Below are 27,842 nucleotides of genomic sequence, written 5' to 3' on the forward strand. Positions count from 1 at the left end.
GGCTGCTGTGTACAGTACTCTATTTCACAGACATGTGAAATTAACCCAACTCAACTGACATGGTGTCTAGTTCATTGATCGACCGCATGGCCCAGATAGCAGCGTCAGGTAAGGGAAAAGGTGGCTGTGTCTTAATGATAAACTCATCGTGGTACACAGACACAGTGGTTTTGTTCCATTCCTGCTCCCCCTGCCTGGAACATCTTGCACTGAAGTGCTGACTCTTCTACCTGCTGCGGAGTTTTCTCCTGTTCTCCTGACTGCATTCTACATCTTACCTCAGGCAGACATCAAGCTCGCACTTGAGAAGCTTGACGTTGTAATCAACAAGAGTAAAGTGGCATACCTTGTCACCCGTTACATCGTGGCAGGTGACTTGTATCAGTTTAGCTTAAGTAAGTGTCTGCCTAATCACAATCAACATTATCTGAAACACTAGAAGACCGAACACATTCGACCACTGTGATACCACCATTAAGTACGCCTTGGTAAATCCAACTACCATGCTCTGCGGCTTCTGTTGGTGTACAGACAGAGATTGAAGAATGCAACACTGATGAAGAGCTGGGTGGCAGAGGCAGAGAAGTGAATTTGGGATTGTTTAGAGTTAGAAGATTGGATCATGTTCAAGGATTCATTAAAAGACCTAAGTGAATATGCCACAGTTATCATCAATTTCATATGGAAATACATGAACAAATGTGTACCCACAAAAAACGTTCCTTGCCTTCCCCAACCAGAAGCCCCTGAATGAACCAGATTTGTAATTTGTTGAGGGCTAGATCTGTGGCATTTAGTGCTGGCAGTCAAGAATCATAGAAGTCCAGGTGCAACCTCTGGATGGCCATTGAGAGTGCAAAGAAGCAATTTCAGACTAAACTGGAATTACAGATGGATGCTCAGCAGCTAGAGCAGGACTTGCGCAATGTTACATCCTACAAGGTGAGATTGGTTAGAGTAAGTGGCTACTGTCCAATCCGTTCTGAATGAGCTCAATGCCTTTTATGTATTCTTTGAAAGGAAGAACTACTTTTCTCAAAGAAATGCCACACATACATTTCTGGATGACCCGATACTTTCAGTCTCTGAGGCCAGCAACTGCGCTTTCTTCAAGTGAATAAATCTACAAAGGGCTTTTGGTCCTGATGGTGTATCTGGCTGAATACCAATGATCTGCGTGGACCATCCAGCTGAGTATTTTTGGAAATATTTCAGTCTCTCACTTCTGCACTGTTAAGTTCTGATCTGCTTCAAAAGGCATCTATTGTACGGGGTCCAAGAAGAGCACGATGACCTGCCTCAATGACTACTGTCTGGTAGCCCTTACATTAATCATAATGAAGTGCTTCAGAATGCTGGTATTGGGCATATCCAACTCCTGCCTCAGAGAGCACCTAGATAAGTTTCAGTTTGCCTACTGCCAGAACAGTGAAACAGCGGATACTCAGCCTATAATTACCCTTTTGGAGTTGAGCTTTGCCTGTACAACCTGGCATTTTTTGCAGGGTGAACTGAAATCTCAAAGGTGCAGGACAGTTGTGGCCGAATTGAGAGTGGAGAAGGAGCTGATGTTTGGCCATTGCTGGAGCGAACTTGGATGCAACATGAAATGGCAGAACCATGGTGAGGCATGGTCGAAACATGGCCTGGTTCTGAGACTGGGAAAAGGCCAGTTATTTCATGAAGGATCCCACCCACCCTGCTCATGGACTGTTTGTCCACTTTCATTAAGGGGAGATGCTACGTAGGGGACACCGGGACCATCAGACTCAAAAACAGTTACTTTTCCAAAGCAGTGAGGCAAATCAACACCTCCATCCGTTAACTCACCCCACAACAGCACAACTTTACCATTTCTTGTCAGTCATCTTCTATCTAGACACTCTTGTACCTCCTGTCATTTTATGTATGATCAATTCATGTATATAAGCTATCTTATTTATTTGTATTTATGCTATTTTTTATATATAATTTTTATTGAGTTTTCAAAGTGATACATGAGAAAAAAAAATCTACCCTCCCCCCTCCCCTTAACCCTCCCCCCCCGATATATACTCCTACCTAAAAAGAAAAGAAAAAAAAAGGAACCACCTGAATATTGGAAGGTTTGCACATGCTCCATGGGATAAAAATAAATTTAATATATATTTGTTACTTTCCCCCAAGGAACCAAGATCTTCATCATCGGAGCTATAAATAAGGGCTCCAAATATTCAAAAACGTTACATATTTATCTCTTAAAATCTAAAACATTACTTAGCTTCTCAACTGTCATAGTTCCCTGGGGAATCTCTTTGAACTTCACCATGTTGCTATGTGTTTCCCTCCCAATCATCCAGGCAAAAAGAAAAAAGAAAAAAAAATAGATAAGATACAAAAAAGGAAAAAAACAAAATACCCCCCCACTAATGTTGTGAATGAAAAGATACACAACACTACCCCCCTCCATTGTGTGGGTCGTGGCTATTGCCACGCTTGCACACATGAATAACGTAGCGACTGGTCAGTGTTTCTTCCAGCTCCCCAGTAACAAAAAATTATATATACATAGAAAAAAATTAATGTTATTATTCCCAGCTAATGTTCCTCAAATTTTAACCTTTCTTCCCCTCCCTCATATAATTAATAATATATTTATATATTCAACCGCCTAAAAATTCAACAGGCCTAATCCTTGATCCAGTCTTCATCTTCAATCCATCTCGCTCCCCTAAGTTTGGTCTTGTATCTGGTGAATATTCAAAGAATCTCACACAAACTCCTCTGCTTTCCGGTAATCGTCAAAAAATCTTTTTTCTCCACCAGGCAAAAAAATCTTCAAGGTTGCAGGATAACGCAATATAACTTGATAACGGTGATCCCATAGGGCTTTTTTCACTGGATTAAACTTCTTTAAAAGTTCATAACTTATGTCAGGGTAGAAAAAAATTTTCTTCCCTTCTATCATCAGTGGCCCTTTTCTCTTCTTGGCAGTTTGGGCACCCGCCTGTAGAATCCTTTCTTTGTCTTGAAATCTTAAGAATTTTATTAAAATTGATCTTGGATATTGGTCATCTTGTGGTTTTGGTCTTAGAGCTCTATGTACCCGCTCAATTTCAATTGATCGGTCTTCCTCTTTCATTTGCAAGGTTTTCGGGATCCATCTTTGAAAAAATTCTATTGGATTATCTTCCTCTATACCTCCTTTAAGACCAACAATTTTAATGTTATTACGTCTACTAAAATTTTCCAACACGTCCACTTTCTCCAAGAGTCGATTTCTTTCCGTGTTCCAGACAAGCACATTATTTTCTGTTTTTTCCACTCTATCGTTAATATGCTCCATTGTTCTTTCCATCTTCTGAAGTTTCTTATCCATTTTATCCTGTCTTTTCATAGCTTTATCATAGCACATCTTCACGTCTCTAAGCTCTGTTCTTAATTTTCTTAGTTCAGCCGTTAATTGCAATAGAGCCTCTCTTATATCTCTGTCGTCTCCTTTACTTCCAGTCTCTTCCAGTTCTTCCTCCTCTTCTTCATCTGTATTCTCTGCGATATCCAATTCTGACTCTGAGTCACTTTCAGTTGCAGTGGCCGTCGGCTCTTGTAGTTTAAATTGTGTCGATTTGCGCATGCGTACTTCCGGCATCTTCTTCTGAGAGACCGCTACCGCCGCCATTGCTCCCTGTTCTTCTATGCCAGAGATAAAATGCGTCTCCTCTGAAGGAGATCCAACCTGAATCCGAGGCTCCATCGCTGCAGTAGGCCTTTTTTTCTTCCCATCTCGTGGCGACTTCACAACAACAGACTTCTTCTGTTGAGGTTTACGAGGCATATCGTAGAGTAGTCTTACGAAGTTTATAGAACACACATAAAAGTTGCTGGTGAACGCAGCAGGCCAGGCAGCATCTCTAGAAAGAGGTGCAGTCGACGTTTCAGGCCGAGACCCTTTGTCAGGACTAACTGAAGGAAGAGTGAGTAAGAGATTTGAATGTGGGAGGGGGAGGGGGAGATTCAAAATGATAGGAGAAGACAGGAGGGGGAGGGATGGAGCCAAGAACTGGACAGGTGATAGGCAAAAGGGATACGAGAGGATCATGGGACAGGAGGTCCAGGAAGAAAGACAAGGGGGTGGGGGGCGACCCAGAGGATGGGCAAGGGGTATATTCAGAGGGACAGAGGGAGAAAAAGGAGAGTGAGAGAAAGAATGTGTGTATAAAAATAAGTAACAGACGGGGTACGAGGGGGAGGTGGGGCATCAGCGGAAGTTAGAGAAGTCGATGTTCATGCCATCAGGTTGGAGGCTACCCAGGCGGAATATAAGGTGTTGTTCCGGCGGACCTCCTGTCCCATGATCCTCTCGTATCCCTTTTGCCTATCACCTGTTCAGCTCTTGGCTCCATCCCTCCCCCTCCTGTCTTCTCCTATCATTTTGAATCTCCCCCTCCCCTTCCAACTTTCAAATCCCTTACTCACTCTTCCTTCAGTTAGTCCTGACGAAGGGTCTCGGCCTGAAACGTCGACTGCACCTCTTCCTAGAGATGCTACCTGGCCTGCTGCGTTCACCAGCAACTTTTATGTGTGTTGCTTGAATTTCCAGCATCTGCAGAATTCCTGTTGCTTACGAAGTTTATAAGTAGTTTTCGGAAAGTATTTATTAACTTTACTTTGTTTAAACGGTACTTTGCTGATTTTTTACGGGAGAGCTGGATTTACACGTCTCAATCCCACGTCATCACGTGACGCCCCCCATTTATGCTATTTTTATTATTGTCTTTACCTTATTGTGTTTTTTTGTGCTGCATTGGATCAGGAGCAACAATTATTTTGTTCCCCTTTACTCTTGTGTACCAGAAATGACATCTTGAATTGATTTTGAATAATAGGCATTATTTTTACTAACCACTGAGATAACATCCTCTTGCTTGATTTACACTTCATCCCCTTGTTTCCTCAGATTAGGTTTAGAACAGGGTTCTCAACCTGCAATCCACAGACCCTCAGCTCAATGGTATTGGTCCATGGAATACAAAAAATTGGGAACCCCTGATCTAGAACCTCATTCTTAATAGAAATATTAATTCAGCTGTGTGCAAATTTCTTAAATAGTGTGTAATGCTTTGGTTCATTTTTTTTTACTGTTAGGATGCTGCTGCAAGCTGCTTGTTTGAGTTACTGTTGAAGATAAGAGATAGGAGAATCGTGTGCCATCCAATTAGGATGGCCAGATTAAAGGGAGGTTTCTCTGGGGAGGGACACTAAGGTTGGGCTTGGGGCTTTTTGGTTCGAGGGATGAAGGAAGAAGACATCGGAGAGAAGAGGTCGTAGGACTCGACCCGGAGCGGGGCCATGATTTGACGAAGCCTAGGGTGAGATCGAAGGAGGATTGGCAATGGGGAAACTGAGAGCTCCAACTTGTGCACATTAGACTGTTTCATTAAAATGGGCTTTTTAAAAAATTCTTTCTTTACTAACCCTTAGTCAAATTAAGAATTATAAAGCTTAATCTTTTAATTGTATGCGGTGTACTGTCTGATATTTCATGGTACTTATTTGTAACAGGGTAATGAATCATGCAGCATCCAGACAAACGGGGTTTTGGGATGGGCTTGCGCCTCAATCTCACAAGTTTGGCTGGGGTCAGAGATTGTCTTCCCTAGACTTGCGCAGCCGACCAAACCAGAGTGTTTCAAGTGTATAATCCTTTCATGCTACGGTGATCTCTGTTAATGTTGGGGAAGTTTGAAATCCCTTACTACTACAACATTGCTGCTCTTGCATCTTTGATTTGTGAAGGTATTGTGAAATGATAGCTGTTCTGGTTGTGTTGCATCATTTTTTTTCCTGGTTCCTAGGTTTTGCTTAAATTTAAATAGATACCATAAGTAGTGTTTCTCTGTGGTCTCACAAGTGCTCTGAGTTGATGGGTACAAACACTGCTGTGTTTTTAAGTACAGATACCAGCTAGTCAAGTTGCCATATGGAATACAAAATTGAAATAGATCACCCCCAGTTTCTAGGTGTCTTGACTGAGAAAAGAATTGCAGGACCCTTGTGATAGAAGGAATTGTGCATTGTAATTGAATGCCTTATCACCTGCTGTCATTAACTGTTTCTTGTGTTTGTTCAGACAGGGCCTCTTTATAATCCTAAGAGATTTTGATGGATTAACTCAAGTTGTTATACCACAGGAGGAGGTACGTAGATTTGGAGTTCAGCAAATTTTATGATTGTAATCACCACACCATCAGAATTATCTTCATTATAAATTTGAAGCAAATGAATTAGATCTTAAGGACATATTCTCAGCTGTATTTGTACTTTTAGAAAGATGGTAAAATTTTGATAATTCAAGTTATTAAGAATACCTGGGCACCAAGGTAACACGGCATTGAGTTTGGAGTTCACTTCTGTAAGGAGTTTGTACATCCTCTCTGTGACCTCGTGGGTTTCCTCTGGGTGCTCTGGTTTCAAGTTCACAGTGCAAAGATGTACTAATGATTAGGTTAGTTGGTCAATGTAAATTGTCCTGTGATTAGGCTAGTATTAAATAGGTGGGTTGCTGCGCAGCGTGGTTTGTTGGCCAGAAGGCTCAACATTATTATCGGAATAATAAGATCTGCAGGTGCTGGAAATCCACAGCAACACACACAAAATGCCGAGACCCTTCTGCAGGACTGGAAAGGAAGGGGAAAGAAGCCCAAAAAAAGGTGGGGGAAAGGGAAGGGGTATGTCTAAAAGGAGATGGGTGAAGTCAGGTGAGAAGGATAGGAAAAGGCCTGGAGAGGAAAGAATCTGATGGGAGAGGAGAGTGGACCATAGGATAGAGAGAAGGAGAGGACCTGGGGTGGGGGTGGGCAGAGGTTGAATCGGCGCTGAGAGGCAGCTGAGAAGACTTAAGAGGCCTGAATGGGGAATCAAAGAAGAAAAGAAGGGGAGGGAATTTTTTTTTACTGGAAGAAGAACTCCATATTCATGCCACCGATTTGGAGGCTACCCAGACCGAATATAAGGTGTCGCTCATCTACCCTGTGTATGGTCTCGTTGTGGCACAAGAGGAGCTCATGGACTGACATGACGGAATGGGAATTGGAATTAAAATGCTTGGGTACTGGGAGATTATGCTTTTGGTAGATGGAGCAGAGGTGCTCATGAATTGGTCTCCCAATTTATGTAGCTCTCACCAGCTATGGTTGCACTAGGAGCACTGTACGTAATAGATGACCCAAGCAGGTTCAGTGTTGCCTCACCCGATATGACTGTTAGGGCCCTGAACAGAGGTGAGGGAGGAGGTGGATGGACAACTATAGCACTTTGGCCAAATGCAGGATAAGTGTCAAGAGGGAGATTAGTGGGGAGGGACAAGTGGACGAGGGAATCATGGAGGAAGTGATCCCTGTGGAAAACAGAGAGAAGGGGGAGATAAAGGTACGTTTGGTGGTTGGATCCCTTTAGAGATGGCAGAAGTTGTGGAGAATAATGTGTTAGATGCGGAGGCTCATATGGTGGTTGATATGATGTGAGCGTGGATGTCTGGGAAATAGAGGAGATGCGGGTGAAGGCATCGTCAATGGTGGGGGAAGGGAAACCCCGTTCTTTGAAGGAGGAGGATACTTCTATGTCCTGGAAAGGAAAGATGCACCCTGGGTGCGGATGTGACACAGACAAAGAAACTGAGAAAAGGAAATAGCATTTTTACAGGAGACTGGGTGGGAGGAGGCGTAGTTAAGATAGAGGAGCAGAATTAAGCCATAGGACTATTGAACTTGCTCTGCCATTTCATCATGGCTGTTCCATTTTCCCTCTCTGTCCCAATCTCCTGTCTTCTCGCCGTATCCCTTCATGTCATGACTAATCAAGAATCTACCAACCTCTGCCTTAAATATACATAAACACTTGTCCTCCACAGCTGCCTGTGGCAATGAATTCCACAGCTTCAGTGCTCTCTGAATAAAGAAATTCCTCCTTTTCATTCTAAAACAACTCTCCTCTATTCAAAGTTTGAAGTACATTTATCATCAAAGAATGTATAGATTATACAACCTTGAAATTTGTTTCCTCATAAGTAGCCTTAAAGCAAGAAACCTGAAATAACACAATTTATAAAATAAAAATGGAAGTCCAACACCCGATACGCAAGAGAAAAAAAACGCAAATCATACGAACAATTGAAGCGAACTGCAACAATCTGAACCAAGAATTGAGTCCTCAGAGCTGACCCCAAAGCCTTGTTTATCAGTTCATTATATTAGTGGGCATGGAACACAACAGCCAGGGCTGTCTTCATAGCCTCAGTGTCATAGAGAGAGAGGAGTGACCATTGTGGAGAACGAACAAAATCAGCTCTCACCCGGGATCCCAGTACTCAGTCTTTTCAGTCTATCTGGGCCAGTGTTTAAATTGACCAAACATTGGAACAGCGAGAGGCTCCGGTGCCCTGAAGAAAGGAGAGAACATCATGGAGGGCGAGCGAAATCGGCTCTCACCTCTGATCTGGGTTGGTGTTTAAATTGTCTAAACAGCATATGGACCCTGGCACTGCTGCTGCGAAAGGCTCCAGGCCTACACCACGCTGCCCATCAGCTCGCTTCAGATCCAGATTTTGTTGCCCAGCCCAAAGCTGCTGTCAAGCTCTTCATTTCAGCTCACTGCCCAGAGCAATTTAACCTCGTACACAGGCCAGTTGTACAGGTACCAACTCTCCTCTGCCCAAGCCCCAGCTTCTCCTTTCGGCACCCAGAGTAATCCAACCTCACTCCTGGGCCAGCTGTATGTGCACTGGAACTCTTTATCTGCGATGATTCTGCAACACACCTTCGCAGCTCATCCCCTGAACTCGCCTCGCCATCGCTCACTGTTTGCAGCCATAATTTAACACGATTTATCTCGGAGAAGGTACTTTTAGTGATGTTTTTAGTCAGATTTCTTAGCTGTTTGATTACCAAATAAGCTGTTGCACATATTACATAGTGCTATCTTAGCCAGAAGAGTCCTCTGGTCAGACTCTCCCACCACAGGAAACATTCTCTCTACAACCACTCTAATCAAGGCTTTTCATCATTTGATAGCTTTCAATTAGGTCACCCCTCATTCGTCTGAATTCCAGTGAGTACAGGGCCAGAGCCATCAAACATATGACAAGCCTTTCCATCCCAGAATCATTTTTGTGAACTTCATTTGAACTCTCTCCAACGTCAGCACATACTTTCTTAGATAAGTGGCCCAAAGCCACTCATAGTACTCCAAGTGAGGCCTCACCAGTGCTTTATAAGGCCTCAGTATTACATTCTTGCTTTCACATTCCAGTCCTCTTGAAATGAATACTAATAATGCACTTACCTTCCTCACCACCAACTCAATCTGCAAATTAACCTTTAGGGAATCCTTCACAAGGGCTCCCAAGTCCCTTTGCACTTCAGATTTCTGAATTTTCTCTCTGTTTAGGAAATAGTCTACCCTTTTACTTCTACCAATGTTCATGTCCATACTCTTCCCAACACTGTATTCCATCTGCCACTTCTTTTCCCGTTCTTTTAATCTCTCTCTACTCTCTACCTCTACTTCCTCTCTACTTCCTCAAAGGTACCTGCATCTCCACCTACCTTTGTATAGTCTGCATACTTTGCAGCAAAGCCATCAATTCTGTCATCCAAGTCATGGACATATAATGTAAAAATAATCAGTCCCAACGCAGACCCCTGTGGAACACCACTAATCAATGGCAGCCAACCAGAAAAGGCTTCCTTCGTTCCCACTCTTTGCCTCCTGCTAATCAGCCACTGCTTTATCCATGCTAGAATCTTTGCTGTAATACGATGGACTCATAGCTTGTTAAGCAGCCTCGTGTGGCACCTTGTCAAAGGTCTTATGAAAGTCCAAGCCACCAATTCTCCTTTGTCTATCCTGCTTGTTATTTCTTCAAAGAATTCCAACAGAGTAGTCAGGCAAAGTTTTCCCTTAAGGAAACTATGCTGGCTACAGCCTATTTTATCATGTGCCTCCAAGTACCCCGAAACTGTATCCTTAACAATCAACTCCAATATCTTCACAAACACTAAGGTCAGTCTAACTGACCTAAAATTTCCTTTCTTTTGCCTCTCTCCCTTCTTGAAGAATGGAATGACATTTGCAATTTTTTTCGGTCTTCCAGAACCATTCCAGAATCTAGCAATTCTTGGATGATCATTACTAATGCCTTCACAATCTCTTCAGCCACCTCTTGAGAACCCTTGGGTGTACACCATTTGGTGCAGGTGACTTATCTACCTTCAGACTTACAGTTTCCCAAAAAGCCTTCTCCCTAGTAATAGCAACTTCACTCACTTCTGCCTGCTGACACTCTCAAACGTCCGGCATATTGCTAGCGTCTTCCACAGTGATGATTTATGCAATATAATTATTCAGTTTGTCGATCTGCCTCTCTACCAGAGGACTTTAGGTTCAGACCCAGGGAATAATTGTCAAACACAGTTTACTTAAAATTGCATACTGTTTATTAGCAAGATTGCGTCGCTCAGTATAACTACGGAGTCCCCGCACACAGAACCTGGGAAAATCTGCAACCCAAGTAAGCCCTGAGTACTGTCTGGGGTTGCTTGTTAAACATTTGTTATCGCATACATACTCTGATTGTTGCTAGGCATCTTGATACGGGTTACACAGAGCAGCAACAAGCACTTCTTTGTTCATTAGTTATCTTTGCAACATTATTAGCCAAGCTGCAAGTAAACCAGTTAGGTTTCAGCCTTTTTAATTCTGCATATAATTCCTCAAGTTCATCTGCTATTTCCTTATCCTCCATTACTACCTCTCCAGCATCATTTTCAGGCGGTCCAGTATTCACTCTGGCCTGAAGAAACTTTTGGTATCCTCTTTAATATTATTGCCTAGCTTACTTTCATATCTACCTTTTCCTTCTTAATCACTTTTTTAGTTGCCGCTGTCAGTTTTTAATAGCTTCCCAGTCCTCTAACTTCCCAATAATTTTTGCTGTATTATATACCTTTCTTTGGCTTTTATGTTGGTTTTGACTTCTCTTGTTAGCTATGGATGTGTCATCCTGCCTTTAGAATACTTCCTTCTTGGGATGTATATATCCTGCACCTTCTGAATTGCTTCCAGAAATTCCAGTCATTGCTGGTCTGCTGTCATCCCCGCCAGTATCCTTTCCCAATCAATTTTGGCCAACTCCTTTCTCATGTCTCTGTAGTTCCCTTTACTCTACTGTAATACTGATACATCTGACTTTAGCTTCTCCTCAAATTTCACTGTGAATTCTATCATATCGTGATCACTTACCCCAAGGGTTATTTTACAAGATAACCGTGGGAATTGGTAGGTGTATAAAAGACAACAGTCAGTAGTTTGTTTCCACAGCTGGAGACAAAGAGATCAAGAAAGTGGAGGGAGGTGTCAGAAGTGACTTGAGGGCAGGGTGGAAGTTGGAGGCAAAGTTGTAATAGCTCAGCATAGATGTATAAAGCAGCACCAGTGCAGTGGCCAGTGTAGCAGCAGAAGAGTTGGGGAGCATTACCGGGAAAGGGTTCGTACATGGAAGTTCTGCATGGCCAGCGAAAAAGCTAGCATAGCCCAGTGTGTGCCATGGCTACCCCTTGAGTCTGGAGAAAGTGGGATGAGGAAAATAGCTGAGGGTGAGGACCAGTTCTGCGAGACAGAGGAGGGTGGTGGTGGAGGGAAACTGGCTGGTTCTTTTTTTGAGAAAGAAGCGGAGAGCTCTAAGGCCTTCCTGATGGGGGATAGAAGTGTGTAGGGAATGGACATCCATGGTGAAAATGAGGCAGTCTGGGCCAGGGAATTGTAAGTTATTGAGGAGATAGAGAGCATGAGAAGTGTCACAGATGTAGGTGAAAAGGGACTGAATTATGGAGGATAGAATGGGGTTGAGGTATGAGAATATGGGTTTAGTGGGGCAGGAGCAGGCAGAGACAATAGCCTACCTGGATAGTCGTGATTGTGGATCTTGGGTAGGGGGTAGGAGGTTGTAGTGAGCTGTGGAGGGTAAGGGAACTATGAGTTTGATGGCAGTAGATGGGAGTTCTCCAGAGTTGGAGGTCAGCAATTTTTGGGTAGGAGATAAATGAAGTGTTTTAATATTACTTGTCCTACTTGGGTGACAGTCAGAGGGGAGGAAGCAAAGGTGAGTAGACAGGTAGTGCAGAGCACCCTTGTAGCTATTTCCCTGAATAATAAGTATACCACCCTGGATACTCCTGGCAGGGACAACTGACCAGGGGTGAGCCACGGTGGCAGGGCCTCTGGCACTGAGTCTGACCCTGTGGTGCAGAAGGGTGGGTTGGAGAAGAGGAGAGCTGTCGTCATTGGGGACTCTATAGTCAGGGGAGCAGACAGGCGGTTTTGTGGACGTGAGAAGGACACCCGCATGGTTTGTTGCCTCCTGGGTGCCAGGGTCCGGGATGTCTGTGACCGGGTGCACGACATCCTGGTACAAGAGGGAAAGCAACCAGAAGTCATGATACATGTTGGTACCAACAACAAAGGCAGGAAGAGGGATGAGGTCCTGAAGTGTGAGCTTCAGGAACGAGGCAGAAGGCTAAAGAACAGGACCTCAAGGGTGGGGTTCTCAGGATTGCTGCCAGTGCTACGTGACAGTGATGGTAAGAATTGGAGGAGATAGCAGTTGAATGCGTGGCTGAGGAGTTGGTGCAGGGGGCAGGGTTTTAGATTTTTGGATCATTGGAATCTCTCCTGGGGAAGGTGGGACCTGTACAGATTGGATGGGTTGCACCTGAACTTGAGGGGAAGCAGTATCCTTGCAGGTTGGTTCGCTAGCATGGTTCGGGAGGGTTTAAACTAATTTGCAAGGGGGATGGGACCCGGAGTGATAGAGCAGTGGAAGAAGTGCATGCAGTAAAGTCAGATCTAACATATAAAGAGGCTTTGAGGAAAGAGAAGCAGAATAAAGGGTGTAAAGGTAGTAAGGCAGAAGGGCTGGAGTGTGTGTACTTCAATGCAAGAAGCATCAGGAACAAAGGTGATGAACTGAGAGCTTGGATACATACATGGAATTATGATGTAGTGGCCATTACAGAGACTTGGCTGGCACCAGGCAGGAATGGATTCTCAATATTCCTAGATTTCAGTGCTTTAAAAGGGATAGAGAGGAGGGCGAAAGGGGAGGAGGGGTGGCATTACTGGTCAGGGATACTATTACAGCTACAGAAAGGGTGGGTAATATAGCAGGATCCTCTTTTGAGTCAGTATGGGTGGAAGTCAGGAACTGGAAGGGAGCAGTTACTCTGTTGGGAGTATTCTATAGGCCCCCTGGTAGCAGCAGAGATACCGAGGAGCAGATTGGGAGGCAGATTTTGGGAAGGTACAAAAATAACAGGGTTGTTATCATGGGTGACTTTAACCTCCCTAAAATTGATTGGCACCTGATTAGTTCTAATGGTTTAGAAGGGGCAGAGTTTGTTAAGTGTGTCCAGTACGGATTCCTGTCACAGTATGTTGACAGGTGGACTAGGGGTAATGCCATACTAGGTCTAGTATTAGGTAACAAACCGGGTCAGGTCACAGATCTCTCAGTGGGTGAGCATCTGGGGACAGTGACCACCGCTCTCTGGCCTTTAGCATTATCATGGAAAAGGATAGAATCAGAGAGGACAGGAAAATTTTTAATTGGGGAAGGGCAAGTTATGAGGTTATGAGGCTATAAGGCTAGAACTTGCGGGTGTGAATTGGGATGATGTTTTTGCAGGGAAATGTGCTATGGACATGTGGTCGATGTTTAGGGATCTCTTGCGGGATGTTAAGGATAAATTTGTCCCGGTGAGGAAGATAAAGAATCGTAGGGTGAAGTAACCATGGGTGACAAGTGAGGTGGAAAATCTAGTCAGGTGGAAGAAGGCAGCATACATGAGGTTTAGGAAGCAAGGATCAGATGGGTCTATTGAGGAATATAGGGTAGCAAGAAAGGAACTTAAGAAGGGGCTGAGGAGAGCAAGAAGGGGGCATGAGAAGGCCTTGGTGAGTAGGGTAAAGGAAAACCTCAAAGCATTCTTCAATTATGTGAAGAACAAAAGGATGACAGGAGTGAAGGTAGGACCGATTAGCGATAAAGGTAGGAAGATGTGCCTGGAGGCTGTGGAAGTGAGTATCCTTAATGAATACTTCTCTTCGGTATTCACCAATGAGAGGGAACTTGATGATGGTGAGGACAATATGAGTGAGGTTGATGTTCTGGAGCATGTTGATATTAAGGGAGACGAGATTTTGGAGTTGTTAAAATACATTAAGACGGATATGTCCCCAGGTCCTGACGGAGTATTCCCCAGGCTGCACCATGAGGTGAGGGAAGAGATTGCTGAGCCTCTGGCTAAGATCTTTATGTCCTCGTTATCCATGGGAATAGTACCGGAGGACTGGAAGGAGGCAAATGTTGTCCCCTTGTTCAAAAAAAGGTAGTAGGGATAGTCTGGGTAATTATAGACCAGTGAGCCTTATGTCTGTGGTGGTAAAGCTGTTGGAAAAGATTCTTAGAGATAGGATCTATGGGCATTTAGAGTATCATGGTCTGATCAGGGACAGTCAGCATGGCTTTGTGAAGGGCAGATCGTGTCTAACAAGCCTGATAGAGTTCTTTGAGGAGGTGACCAGGCATATAGATGAGGGTAGTGCAGTGGATGTGATCTACATGGGATTTTAGTAAGGCATTTGACAAGGTTCCACATGGTAGGCTTTCTTTCTTTCTTTTTCTTTTTCAATCTTTTTATTAATTTCATAAAATATAAACATAAGATAGCAATAATACAAATAGTTGGAGATACATTGTTGTACTTAAAATGAGTAATTATAAGACCAAATAGTATAAGTTGACAAAACTCCCATTTGTGTAGGATAACAATGAATGATACAGGACAAAAAAAAACTGGAGAAAAATCATGAAAAAGAAAAAAAAATAGAAAAAAAAAACCTCACCCCCAAAAAAACTAAACTAAACAGAATTAGTCAACTAAACTAAAAGACTTGGGCAATCCTAACAACGTAAAAATGGAAGAGAAGAAAAGCTTAGTGTCAACGACTCCATTCCTCTCAACCAACAGTACAGAGAAATAAGTTTGGAAATGGTCAAATTACATCATATGAAAATGCTGAATGAATGGCCTCCAGGTTTTTTCAAATTTAATGGCAGGGTCATAAACCACACTTCTAATTTTTTCCAAATTCAAACACAACATAGTTTATGAAAACCAGTGAAATACAGTAGGAGGGTTAATCTCTTTCCAATTCAGCAAAATGGATCTTCTAGCAATTTAAAGTAAGAAATGCAATCATCCGGCGTGCTGAAGAGGTTATATAATTTGAGTCTATCATTGGTAATCCAAAAATAGCAGTAATTGGATGAGGTTGTAAGTCTGTATTCAAAACCGCCGGAATAATATCAAAAATATCTTTCCAATATTTTTCCAACAAAGGACATGACCAAAACATGTGAGTTAAAGAGGCTATCTCGAAATGACATCTATCACATATTGGATTAATATAAGAATAATAACGAGATAGTTTATCTTCGGACATGTGAGCCCTGTGCACTACTTTAAACTGTATCAACACATGTAGGAATCAGCACATATAGAGGATGAATTAACCAATTGAAGAATTTTTTCCCATTTTTCAATCAGTATAATAATCTTAAGTTCTCTTTCCCAATCAGCTTTAATTTTATTGGAAACATCAGGACATAAATTCATAATTATATTATAAATAATTGCTACAACACTTTACTGAGAGAGATTTAGATCTAAAATTTGTGGTAGGCTTATTCAGAAGGTCAGAAGGCATGGGATCCAGGGAAATTTGGCCAGGTGGATCCAGAATTGGCTTGCCTGCAGAAAGCAGAGGGTTGTGGTGGAGGGAGTACATTCGGATTGGAAGGTTGTAACTAGTGGTGTCCTACAAGGATTGGTTCTGGGACCTCTACTTTTTGTGATTTTTATTAACGACCTGGATGAAGGGTGGGTTGGCAAGTTTGCAGACGACACAAAGGTTGGTGGTGTTGTGGATAGCGTAGAGGATTGTCGAAGATCGCAGAGAGAATTTGATAGGATGCAGAAGTGGCAGATGGAGTTCAACCCGGAGCAGTGTGAGGTGGTACATTTTGGAAGGACAAACTCCAAGGCAGAGTACAAAGTAAATGGCAGGATACTTGGTAGTGTGGAGGAGCAGAGCGATCTCGGAGAAGGAAGTCTGAGAATCGGAGTGGGAGTGCAGACGAAGCCATTTTTGAATTTTTCATTTTTTTTTCATTGGCATTCAGAGAGGCAGGACTGCGCAGGCATGTGACGTCGGGCAGTAAAGCTCGGAAGATTTAAAAGGAACAGAGCCTTAAACAGCGGGCAGCGGAGTTTGCGGGCGGCAGAGTGAGCCGGGAGCAGAGTGAAGGCTTAAGGGCTTTGGCTCAACGGGCTTAGGTGGAAATGGGCGAGGTGAAGAGGGTTTGGTATTCATTTTTTGTTGTTACTTGAGGAGAGGGGGAAGTATGAGTGTGAGGGCAGCATGTTGTTCTCGGTGCCGGATGTGGGAGGCTGTGGAGTCTTCCAGCCTCCCGGACGTCCACCTCTGTGCCAGGTGCGTCGAGATGCAGCTCCTAAGAGACCACATTAGGAAACTGGGGAGCTGCAGCTCGATGACCTTCGTCTGGTCAGGGAGAGTGAGGAGTTGATAGAGAGGAGTTACAGGCAGGTGGTCACACCAGGGCCACGGGAGGCAGACAAGTGGGTCACTGTTAGGAAGAGGAAGGGGAAGAGTCAGGTAATAGAGAGTACCCCAGTGGCTGTGCCCCTTGACAATAGGTACTCCTGTTTGAGAACTGTTGGGGGGGACAGCTTACCTGGGGGAAGCAACAATGGCCGTGCCTCTGGCACAGAGTCTGGCCCTGTAACTCAGAAGGGTAGGGAAAGGAAGAGGAAGGCAGTAGTAATAGGGGACTCGATAGTAAGGGGGTCAGATAGGCGATTCTGTGGACGCAGTCCGGAGACCCAGATGGTAGTTTGCCTCCCTGGTGCCAGGGTCTGGGATATTTCTGATCACGTCCAAGATATCCTGAAGTGGGAGGGAGAGGAGCCAGAGGTCGTGGTACATATAGGTACCAATGACATAGTTAGGAAAAGGGGAGAGGTCCTGAAAGGAGAATCTCGGGAGTTAGGAAGGGAGTTGAGAAAAAGGACCGCAAAGGTAGTAATCTCAGGATTACTGCCTGTGTAACGCGACAGTGAGAGTAAGAATGCAATGAGGTGGAGGATAAATGTGTGGCTGAGAGATTGGAGCAGAGGCAGGGACTCAAGTTTTTGGATAATTGGGACCTCTTTTGGCGCAGGTGTGACCTGTACAAAAAGGACAGGTTAGACTTGAATCCTAGGGGGACCAATATCCTGGCGGGGAGATTTGTGCAGGCTACTGAGGTGACTAGAATGGTTGGGGGGGTGGGAATCAAACTAAAGAGACTAGGAGAGAGGAGGTTAGTTCACAAATAGAGAAAGCTAGTAGACAGTGTGTGAGGGAGGATAGGCAGGGGACAGAGATCAGGAGCACTCAGACCAAAGATGTAGGGGACAAGGAAGAAAAAATAACAAAGTTGTTTGCTCCATTAAGGATAAAGAGAGAGTAAGAGGTGGAGAGTTTCTTTAATGCATCTATTTTAATGCTAGGAGCATTGTAAGAAAGGTGGATGAGCTTAGAGCATGGATTGATACCTGGAAATATGACGTTGTAGCTGTTAGTGAAACTAGGTTGCAGGAGGGGTGTGATTGGCAACTAAATATTCTAGGATTTTGTTGCTTCAGGTGTGGTAGAATAGGAGGAGCAATAGGGGGAGGTGTTGCATTGCTTGTCAGAGAAAATATAACAGCGGTCCTCTGGCAGGATAGACTAGTGGACTCGTCCAGGGAGGCTATTTGGGTGGAATTGAGGAATAGGAAAGGTGTAGTGACGCTTATAGACCACCTAATGGGGACCGAGAACTGGAGGAGCAAATTTGTAAGGAGATAGCAGATATTTGTAGGAAGCACAAGGTTGTGATTGTGGGAGATTTTAATTTTCCACACTTTAATAGACTGGGAAGCCCATTCTGTTAAAGGGCTGGATGGTTTGGAGTTTGTCAAATGTGTGCAAGATAGTTTTTTGCAGCAATACATAGAGGTACCAACTAGAGAAGGGGCAGTGTTGGATCTCCTGTTAGGGAATGAGATAGGGCAGGTGACGGAGGTATGTGTTGGGGAGCACTTCCGGTCCAGTGAACACAATACCATTAGTTTCAGTATAATTATGGAGAAGGATGGGACTGGACCCAGGGTTGAGATTTTTGATTGGAGAAAGGCTAACTTTGAGGAGACGCGAAAGGATTTAGAAGGAGTGGATTGGGACAATTTGTTTTATGGGAAGAATGTAATAGAGAAATGGAGGTCATTTAAAGGTGAAATTTTGAGGGTACAGGATCTTTATGTTCCTGTTAGGTTGAAAGGAAAGGTTAAAAGTTTGAGAGAGCCATGGCTTTCAAGGGATATAGGAAACTTGGTTTGGAAAAAGAGAGGGATTTACAATAAATATAGGCAGCTTGGAGTTAATGAGGTGCTCGAGGAATATAAAGAATGTAAAAAGAATCTTAAGAAAGAAATTAGAAAAGCTAAAAGGAGATACAAGGCAGCTTTAGCAAGTAAGGTGAAAGTAAATCCAAAGGGTTTCTACCATTATGTTAATAGCAAAAGGATAGTGAAGGATATAATTGGTCCCTTAGAGAATCAGAGTGGACGGCTATGTGCGGAGCCAAAAGAGATGGGGGAGATTTTGAACAATTTCTTTTCTTCGGTATTCACTAAGGAGAAGGATATTGAATTGTGTAAGGTAAAGGAAACAAGAAGGGTAGTTATGGAAAGTATGACGATTAAAGAAGAGGAAGTACTGGCGGTTTTAAGGAATATAAAAGTGGATAAGTCTCCGGGTCCGGACAAGATATTCCCTCGGATCTTGAGGGAAGTTAGTGTGGAAATAGCAGGGGCACTGACAGAAATATTTCAAATGTCGTTAGAAACGGGGATGGTGCCGGAGGATTGACGTATTGCTCATGTGGTTCCATTGTTTAAAAAGGGTTCTAAGCGTAAACCTAGCAATTATCGGCCTGTGAGTTTGACGTCAGTGGTGGGTAAATTGATGGAAAGTATTCTCTGAGATGGTATATATAATTATCTGGATAGACAGGGTCTGATTAGGAACAGTCAACATGGATTTGTGCGTGGAAGGTCATGTTTGACAAATTTTATTGAATTTTTTCATGAGGTTACTAGGAAAGTTGACGAGGGTAAAGCGGTGGATGTTGTCTATATGGACTTCAGTAAGGCCTTTGACAAGGTTCCACACGGAAGTTTAGTTAGGAAGGTTCAATCGTTAGGCATTAATATCGAAGTAGTAAAATGGATTCAGCAGTGGCTGGATGGGAGACGCCAGAGAGTAGTGGTCGATAACTGTGTGTCAGATTGGAGGACAATGTGTAGCGGTGTGCCTCAGAGATCTGTACTGGGTCCAATGTTGTTTGTCATATATATTAATGATCTGGATGATGGGATGGTAAATTGGATTAGTAAGTATGCAGATGATACTAAGATAGCTTGCAGAGAGCTTGTGGTGGCCAGTGCTATCATGTTTGCTGTTGTGTGCTGGGGCAGCAGGCTGAGGGTAGCAGACACCAACAGAATCAACAAACTCATTCTTAAGGCCAGTGATGCTGTGGGGATGGAACTGGACTCTCTGACGGTGGTATCTGAAAAGAGGATGCTGTCCCAAGTTGCATGCCATCTTGGACAATGTCTCCCATCCACTACATAATGTACTGGTTGGGCACAGGAGTACATTCAGCCAGAGACTCATTCCACCGAAATGCAACACAGAGCGTCATAGGAAGTCATTCCTGCCTGTGGCCATCAAACTTTACAACTCCTCCCTTGGAGGGTCAGACACCCTGACCCAATAGGCTGGTCCTGGACTTATTTCCTGGCATAATTTACATATTACTATTTAACTATTTATGGTGGTATTACTATTTATTATTTATGGTGCAACTGTAACGAAAACCAATTTCCCCCGGGAGCAATAAAGTATGACTATGACTATGAGATTTAGGCCAGTTGGAAGAGTGGGCTGAAAGATGGTGGATGGAGATTAATGTTGAAAAATGTGAGGTGCTACATTTTGGTGGGACTGATCAAAATAGGACATACATGGTAAATGGTAGGGCATTGAAGAATGCAGTAGAACAGAGGGATCTAGGAATAATGGTGCATAGTTCCCTGAAGGTGGAATCTCATGTGGATAGGGTGGTGAAGAAAGCTTTTGGCATGCTGGCCTTTATTAATCAGAGCATTGAGTATAGGAGTGGGGATGTAATGTTGAAATTGTATAAGACATTGTAAAGGCCAAATTTGGAGTATTTTGTACAGTTCTGGTCACCGAATTATAGGAAAGATGTCAACAAAATTGAAAGAGTACAGAGGAGGTTTGTTAAAATGTTGCCTGGGTTTCATCTCCTAAATTACAGAGAAAGCTTGAAAAGGTTAGGTCTTTATTCTTTGTAGCATAGAAGGTTGAGAGGGGACTTGATAGAGGTGTTTAAAATTGAGAGGGATTGATAGAGTTGATGTGGATAGGCTTTTTCCATTGAGAGTGGGGGAGATTCCAACAAGAGGACATGAGTTGAGAGTTAAAGGGCAAAAGTTTAGGGGTAACATGAGGGGGGAACTTCTTTACTCAGAGAGTGGTGGCTGTGTGGAATGAGCTTCCAGCAGAAGTGGTTGAGGCAGGTTCAATGTTGTCGTTTCAAGTTAAATTGGATAGATATATGGACAGGAAGGGAATGGAGGGTTATGGACTGAGTGCAGGTCGGTGGGACTAGGTGAGAGTAGGAGTTCGGCACGAACTAGAAAGGCCGAGATGGCCTGTTTCCGTGCTGTAATTCTTATATGGTTATATGGATCTGGGGGTACCTGCCCACAGATCCCTGAAAGTTGCCTTACAGGTAGATACGGTAGTTAAGAAAGCTTATGGGGTGTTAGCTTTCATAAGTCGAGGGATAGAGTTTAAGAGTCGTGAGGTAATGATGCAGCTCTATAAACCTCCGGTTAGGCCACACTTGGAGTACTGTTTCCAGCTCTGGTCACCTCACTATAGGAAGGATGTGGAAGCGTTGGAAAGGGTACAGAGGAGATTTACCAGGATGCTGCCTGGTTTAGAGAGTATGCATTATGATCAGAGGTTAAGGGAGCTAGGGCTTTACTCTCTGGAGAGAAGGAGGATGAGAGGAGACATGATAGAGGTATACAAGATATTAAGAGGAATAGATAGAGTGGATAACCAGTGCCTCTTCCCCAGGGCACCACTGCTCAATACAAGAGGACATGGCTTTAAGGTAAGGGGTGGGAAGTTCAAGGGGGATATTAGACGAAGGTTTTTTACTCAGAGAGTGGTTGGTGCATGGAATGCACTGCCTGAGTCAGTGGTGGAGGCAGATACACTAGTGAAGTTTAAGAGACCACTAGACAGGTATATGGAGGAATTTAAAGTGGGGGGTTATATGGGAGGCAGGATTTAAGGGTCGGCACAACATTGTGGGCTGAAGGGCCTGTACTGTGCTGTACTATTTTATGTTCTATGTACTTTGTGGAATTCCTCGATTAAAGGCTTCACACTATCGGATACATAAAATAAAAAATCTCTCCATGTTCGCAAGTGGCTGTGGCCTAAGAGTTTTCTTTGGTGCTACTTATTGTCCAGTACCCAGAGCCTTCCATTCAATGGCATACTGGATGTTAGTTTTGTTAAGACCTCCTGTTGACTGTCAGCACAGTTCACGTATATAGTAAGTGATTGAGATTCCTACACCATAACCAGTCATCTTCTGTATCACTCATTTTTACCAAGATTGTTTTTCTTTATTGTCCCTGAATAGCTGCACTATCACATTTGAACTTGATTAATTCCTCTCTTCACAGTCCACTGAACACTTGAAGAAGATGCTTTGCGACCTTCCTCTTGAATCTGTAATAGCTGTCACTGGAACAGTGATTCCCAGGCCACCAGGACAAGCTAATCTGGTCAGTATGATTTGTGAATCTCCTGTATCCCAAAAAGATATGTTGGATTTATTGTTTCTCTTAGTATTAATTCCTTTACAAACTGAATTAACAGTTTAGCTTTCTTATCACCAATGCATTTTGGAAACAACTCCTGTTGACTGATGAAGTTAAAATGGAACTTTTTGGCCGCAAAATGTATCAGGCTTGTTTAGATGTTCCTTTAAACCTTTTGAATAGAACTTTTTGTCCGCAATGAGCAAAGGTATGTTTGGAGAAAAAAGGGTGCAGAATTTCATGAAAAGAACCCCTCTCCAACTGTTAAGCACAGGGGTAGATCGATCATGCTTTGGGCTTGTGCTGCAGCCAGTGGCACGGGGAACATTTACTGGCAGAGGGAAGAATGAATTCAATTAAATACCAGCAAATTCTGGAAGCGAACATCACACCGTCTGTAAAAAAGCCGAAGATGAAAAGAGGATGGCTTCTACAACAGGGTAATGAACCTAAATACACCTCAAATTCCACAATGGACTACCTCAAGAGGCGCAAGCTGAAGATTTTGCCATGGCTCTCACAGTCCCCTGACCGAAACATCATCAAGAATCTGTGGATAGACTTCAAAAGAGCAGTGCATGCAAGACAGCCCAAGAATCTCACAGAACTAGAAGTCTTTTGCAAGGAAGTGTGGGTGAAAATCCCCCAAACAAGAATTGAAAGACTCTTAGCTGGCTACAAAAGTGTTTACAAGCTGTGATACAAGCTGGGGGTGTTACTAAGTATTGCCATGCAGGGTGCCCAAACGTTTGTGTTGGGCTCTTTTCTTTTTTTTGTTATATTGAACCTATAAAAGATGGAAATAAAGAAGTTTTCTTGCTTAAAATATTAAAGAAATGTGTCATCTAAATGTGCCTTTTGGAAATCAGTTCATCTTTTACTTGCTTAGCTATTCACAGTAACAGAAATTTTGTCCGGGGGTGCCCAAACTTTTGCATACCACTGTAAACCCCTCTGGTTATCATTTTGAAAACAACAAAAGACATGCTAAATTATTAGCTGAATGTCAAACTGATAAGAGTGTGATGCAGTGCAAAATCTGTTTATCTCGTTTTAATATTTTTGCACTTTGGTTTGAGCTTCTTTACATGTAGGGTATATTTCCCAAGTTTCTATTGATAGTTCGTTGGATTATTTGCTAGGTTGTGCCAAAGAAATACAGTTTTTCTCTCCCTCTCTTTGGTTTCTGCAAATTATTTCTACATCTAAGTCATTTTATGATGGGGTGTAGACAATATGTTATTTAGTTTATAGTGTATTCTAAACTATGTATACTGATCAAATCTTATTGGTTTTTGCATTATGTTGTAGAAATGCAATGGCATTATTAGCATTGCTTTGTTAGAACCATTTGAAGAGAAATCTATGTGACTAAGTAATCCATTAAAAAATCTTGCACGTGCATCTAATGGTGTAAATCCTGTTATTGATTGGGTATCAGTAAACTGTGTGATTGCATTTTAGACCCTGAAACTAATGAATAATTATTGAAAAATCCTCTGTTTCATTAAGTTGGTTTAGGGAAGCAAATCTCCCATCTTTGCAATAGTACTCTAAAATCACTGCTATTCTGAGACAAGGATGTAAGAAATAGAAATGAATGTTAGCTATATGCCTGATCTTATCTTGGTCTCAAACCGCACTTTTCATGCCTGGTCCCATTAATCCCCAATTTACCTATAGACCAAAAATATACCTATTTCAGTATTGAATATATATTATTCAGTGTCCACAACTTTTAAGTGTGGAGAAATCCCAAGGTACACAACACCCTCATCTCCATTTTAAATGGTACCCCTTATCCAAAACTACTTGCTTTAATTAAAGTTTCCCACAAGGGAAAACATCCTGTCAGCATCTACCTTGGATAGGCCCTTCATAATCTTATGTTTTATTAACATTATCTTGTATTGTGGATAGCCACAGCCTACTTAAGCCTTCCTCGTAGGACATCCTTTCTTACCAGGAGTCAACCTATTGAATCTTCTCCGAACTACTTCCTTCAGACTAAGTTGTGTACTTTGGATATGGTCTTAGCAATGGCCTCTACGATTATAATGACTTCTAATTCTGTGAAAATCAAAACTAATCAATAATTTCACTTTTATATTCCAGTCCTTTGAAATAAAGGTCAATCTTCAATTTGCATGTTTGTGTTAGCATTATGTGTTTCATATGAAAGCAAACCATTCAGTTCAAAAAAAAAGAGATGAAAATATCTGAATTACCAATAACTTTAATAAGACCATAAGATATAGGTTTATAAGCCATCTGGTCTATCGAGTCTACTCTGCCATTTCATCATGGCTGATCCGCTTATCCTTGCAGCCCCAATCTCCTGCCTTCTCCCCATATCCCTTCATGTCCTGACTAATCAAGAATCTGTTAACCTCCGCTTTAAATATCCCTAACGCAATAACTTCCATATTCTGTGAATTAATTTAAAAAATCATTCTTAGGCTGTTTAGAGATTTGAAATGTAATTGTAGCTTCCCAATAATGATGGTGCTGATAGGTTAGCCGTTTGCATCCCAGTGCATTAGTCTATGCAGCAGTGATTCATCTGTAATCATGAAGGCTTGAGGCTGTGTCTCTGAGTTGAAGGTTATTTGACTAGGGTGAATCTTTAATGTATTGTTTTCTTACATAGTATGATATACAGTAGTTCTTTGATTCATATTACTATTTATTAAAAAAAAGGAGTCATGTTGATTGATTACATATGAATCACTTCAGCATTGGGTTGCAAACTGCCAAAGTATGAGCACCATCATTATTGGGAAGCTACAATTACATTTCAAATCTCCAAACAGCCTAAGAGTGATTTTTTTTTCTTTTGCACAGAGATATGTGTCAGGGTGGGTTATTTGCTTCATATTTATTCAAGAATACTTTAATCTCTGGACACTTGGAATTAGTGCTTTTCTTTTTCACTGGTGAATTTTGTTGGTAATATAACTTCAGAAAGATTCCTTACCTTACTTAACCAGTTGTCTTTTGGGCTTCAGGAGATGTCGACAGGTAAAATTGAAGTGAGGCTGCAGCATGCTGAGCTACTAAACAGATGCAGAAAGTTACCCTTTGAAACCAAGGAGCTTGCAAAGGTAAATTCTGGAACGAAGATACGATGTCAACAACATGTTGACATAATACCTTCTGGTTTTTTTTTTCACTTATCACTTGCTTCCCTAATGACTGAACCCTTCCTTTCAGATTTGTCTAAGTACTTTGGCAGACACTACCCAAGGGACAAACAGCTCTAGCAACACACCAGGACACCATTATCACAATGAGTAATCACAGTTTCAAATCCCTGTTGTTAGTGGTAGAACTGTTTGAAATCCCATTACTGTGTTCTCAATTTCTTTCTTTCTTGCTCACTTGATTCATGGACCCATAGGTAACTTACCCAGTTTTATGAGTCTTGCCAGAGTGCAAAAAAAAAGCTACAGATGCTGGAAATCTGAAATAAAGACAGACGATGCAGGAAGCCCATGGCAGGTCAAGCAGCTTCTGTGGAAAGAGAAACAGGGTTAATGCTTCAGGTCCAAAATCCTTCATCAGATCTGCATCTGCATCAATGAAGAGCTATCCGACCCAAGCCCTCAGACTGAAGTTTGTACTTTGATGGCAAATCAAGTGCTCTTCTGAGAACTTTCTAAATGTCTTTTCCATCTCGTCACACAAACTTTTTTTAAATCACTTGCCCTTTGAATAATGAATGGTCATGACTACTTCACTTATCTTCATCCTCCTGGCTAGTTCCCAAAAATGATACTCCAGTAATTTTCAGGCCAACTATGGCAAGTCCATCTACTACCCAACTAAGCTGCACTAACTCGGCTCAGAACAGTGGTTAGTACTTAACATAATGGCTCGATGGCATACCATGTTGAGCTTTTGAGAGTAGCTCAGCATAAGAGTTTGACTGCTTGAGCCTCACAAGATGATGTGAATTAAGCTGTCAAAGACGTGATGATTACAGAGGGAATTGGATTTGCACTATCTCTCCCCAATCAAAAGAACTAGCAATGTCATAATCTGAAATTCACTGCCGGTTCAGAAGGCGAAAGAAGATTCAGTATAATTTTCAAAAAATGGTGCAAGACTACATTTTAGAATTCCAAATTTCCAATTTTCTTCAGAAGTCAGAAGTATTACGTATGCAACACCGGTACTTGGACCTGAGAAGTTCCCAGATGCAGTACAACTTGCGACTACGTTCCCAGATGGTCATGAGAATGCGGGAGTATCTCTGTAATTTACATGGTGAGAAACAGTGATATGATTTCACATCTCTCATTCCATTTGATTCTTTTTCATTTAATAACTATATTCCTTAGTAGCATGTGTTAGTGTAGTCGAGGGGAGCACATTTTACCTATGGATTGTTGAGGGGTGCTAGGCCTCCTTTAGATGAGGTGCCACCCAGCTGTTTAGAAGACTCTTTACTCATATTTGAAATGTTTTGCATGTTAAATACTTCCAAATCTAATATAAACATATAACCATTACAGCACGGAAACAGGCCATCTCGGCCCTTCTGGTCTGTGCCGAACTCTTACTCTCACCTAGTCCTACCGAACAGCACTCAGCCCATAACTCTCCATTCCTTTCCTGTCCATATAGCTGTCCAATTTAACTTTAAACAACAACATCGAACCTGCCTCAACCACTTTTGTTGGAAGCTCATTCCACACAGCTACCACTCTCTGAGTAAAGAAGCTCCCCCTCATGTTACCCCTAAACTTTTGCCCTTTAACTCTCAACTCATGTCCTCTTGTTTGAATCTACCCCACTCTCAATGGAAAAAGCCTATCCACGTCAACTTTATCTATCCCTCTCATAATTTTAAATAGCTCGTGTAGCTATGGGCACCCGTATGGGTCCTAGCTATGCCTGCTTTTTTGTTGGCTTTGTGGAACAATCTATGTTCCAAACCTATTCTGGTATCTGTCTCCCACTTTTCCTTCGCTACATCGACGACTGCATTGGCGCTGCTTCCTGCACGCATGCTGAGCTCGTTGACTTCATTAGCTTTGCCTCCAACTTTCACCCTGCCCTCAAGTTTACCTGGTCCATTTCCGACACCTCCCTCCCCTTTCTAGATCATTCTGTCTCTATCTCTGGAGACAGCTTATCTACTGATGTCTACTATAAGCCTACTGACTCTCACAGCTATCTGGACTATTCCTCTTCTCACCCTGTCTATTGCAAATATGCCATCCCCTGCTCGCAATTCCTCCGTCTCCGCCGCATCTGCTCTCAGGATGAGGCTTTTCATTCCAGGACGAGGGATATGTCCTTCTTTTTCAGAGAAAGGGGCTTCCCTTCCTCCACCATCAACTCTGCTGTCAAATGCGTCGTCCCCATTTCACGCACATCTGCTCTCACTCCATCCTCCCGTCACCCCACTAGGAATAGGGTTCCCCTCGTCTTCACCTACCACTCCACCAGCCTCCGGGTCCAACATATAATTCTCCGTAACTTCCGCCACCTCCAATGGGATCCCACCACTAAGCACATCTTTCCCTCCCCCGCCCACCCCCGCTTTCTGCAGGGATCGCTCCCTATGCGACTCCCTTGTCCATTCGTTCCCCCATCCCTCCCCACCGATCTCCCTCCTGGCACTTATCCTTGTAAGCGGAACAAGTGCTACACATGCCCTTACACTTCCTCCCTTACCACCATTCAGGGCCCCAGACAGTC

At 42.8% G+C, this 27,842-nt stretch overlaps 1 protein-coding gene across 4 annotated transcripts in view; it reads left to right on the plus strand.

Annotated features, from left to right (window-relative positions):
• The window catches only part of dars2 (aspartyl-tRNA synthetase 2, mitochondrial), a 95,429-nt gene that overhangs the window by 15,344 nt on the left and 52,243 nt on the right, over positions 1 to 27,842 (plus strand). For 3 of the 4 annotated variants that reach the window (XR_010019869.1, XM_063063704.1, XM_063063706.1), the window contains 4 exons: positions 6,110 to 6,176; positions 21,996 to 22,097; positions 25,142 to 25,237; positions 26,279 to 26,402. Coding sequence is in view for 3 of the 4 variants with exons in the window: in XM_063063704.1 (XP_062919774.1) it covers positions 6,110 to 6,176; positions 21,996 to 22,097; positions 25,142 to 25,237; positions 26,279 to 26,402 (389 nt within the window). In the remaining variant the exon portion in view is untranslated. The remainder of the gene's footprint in view (positions 1 to 6,109; positions 6,177 to 21,995; positions 22,098 to 25,141; positions 25,238 to 26,278; positions 26,403 to 27,842) is intronic. The other variant, XM_063063705.1, reaches the window with a different exon arrangement.

Source organism: Mobula hypostoma, chromosome 12, assembly GCF_963921235.1.
Source record: "Mobula hypostoma chromosome 12, sMobHyp1.1, whole genome shotgun sequence".
In the NCBI taxonomy this organism is placed as follows: domain Eukaryota; kingdom Metazoa; phylum Chordata; class Chondrichthyes; order Myliobatiformes; family Myliobatidae; genus Mobula; species Mobula hypostoma.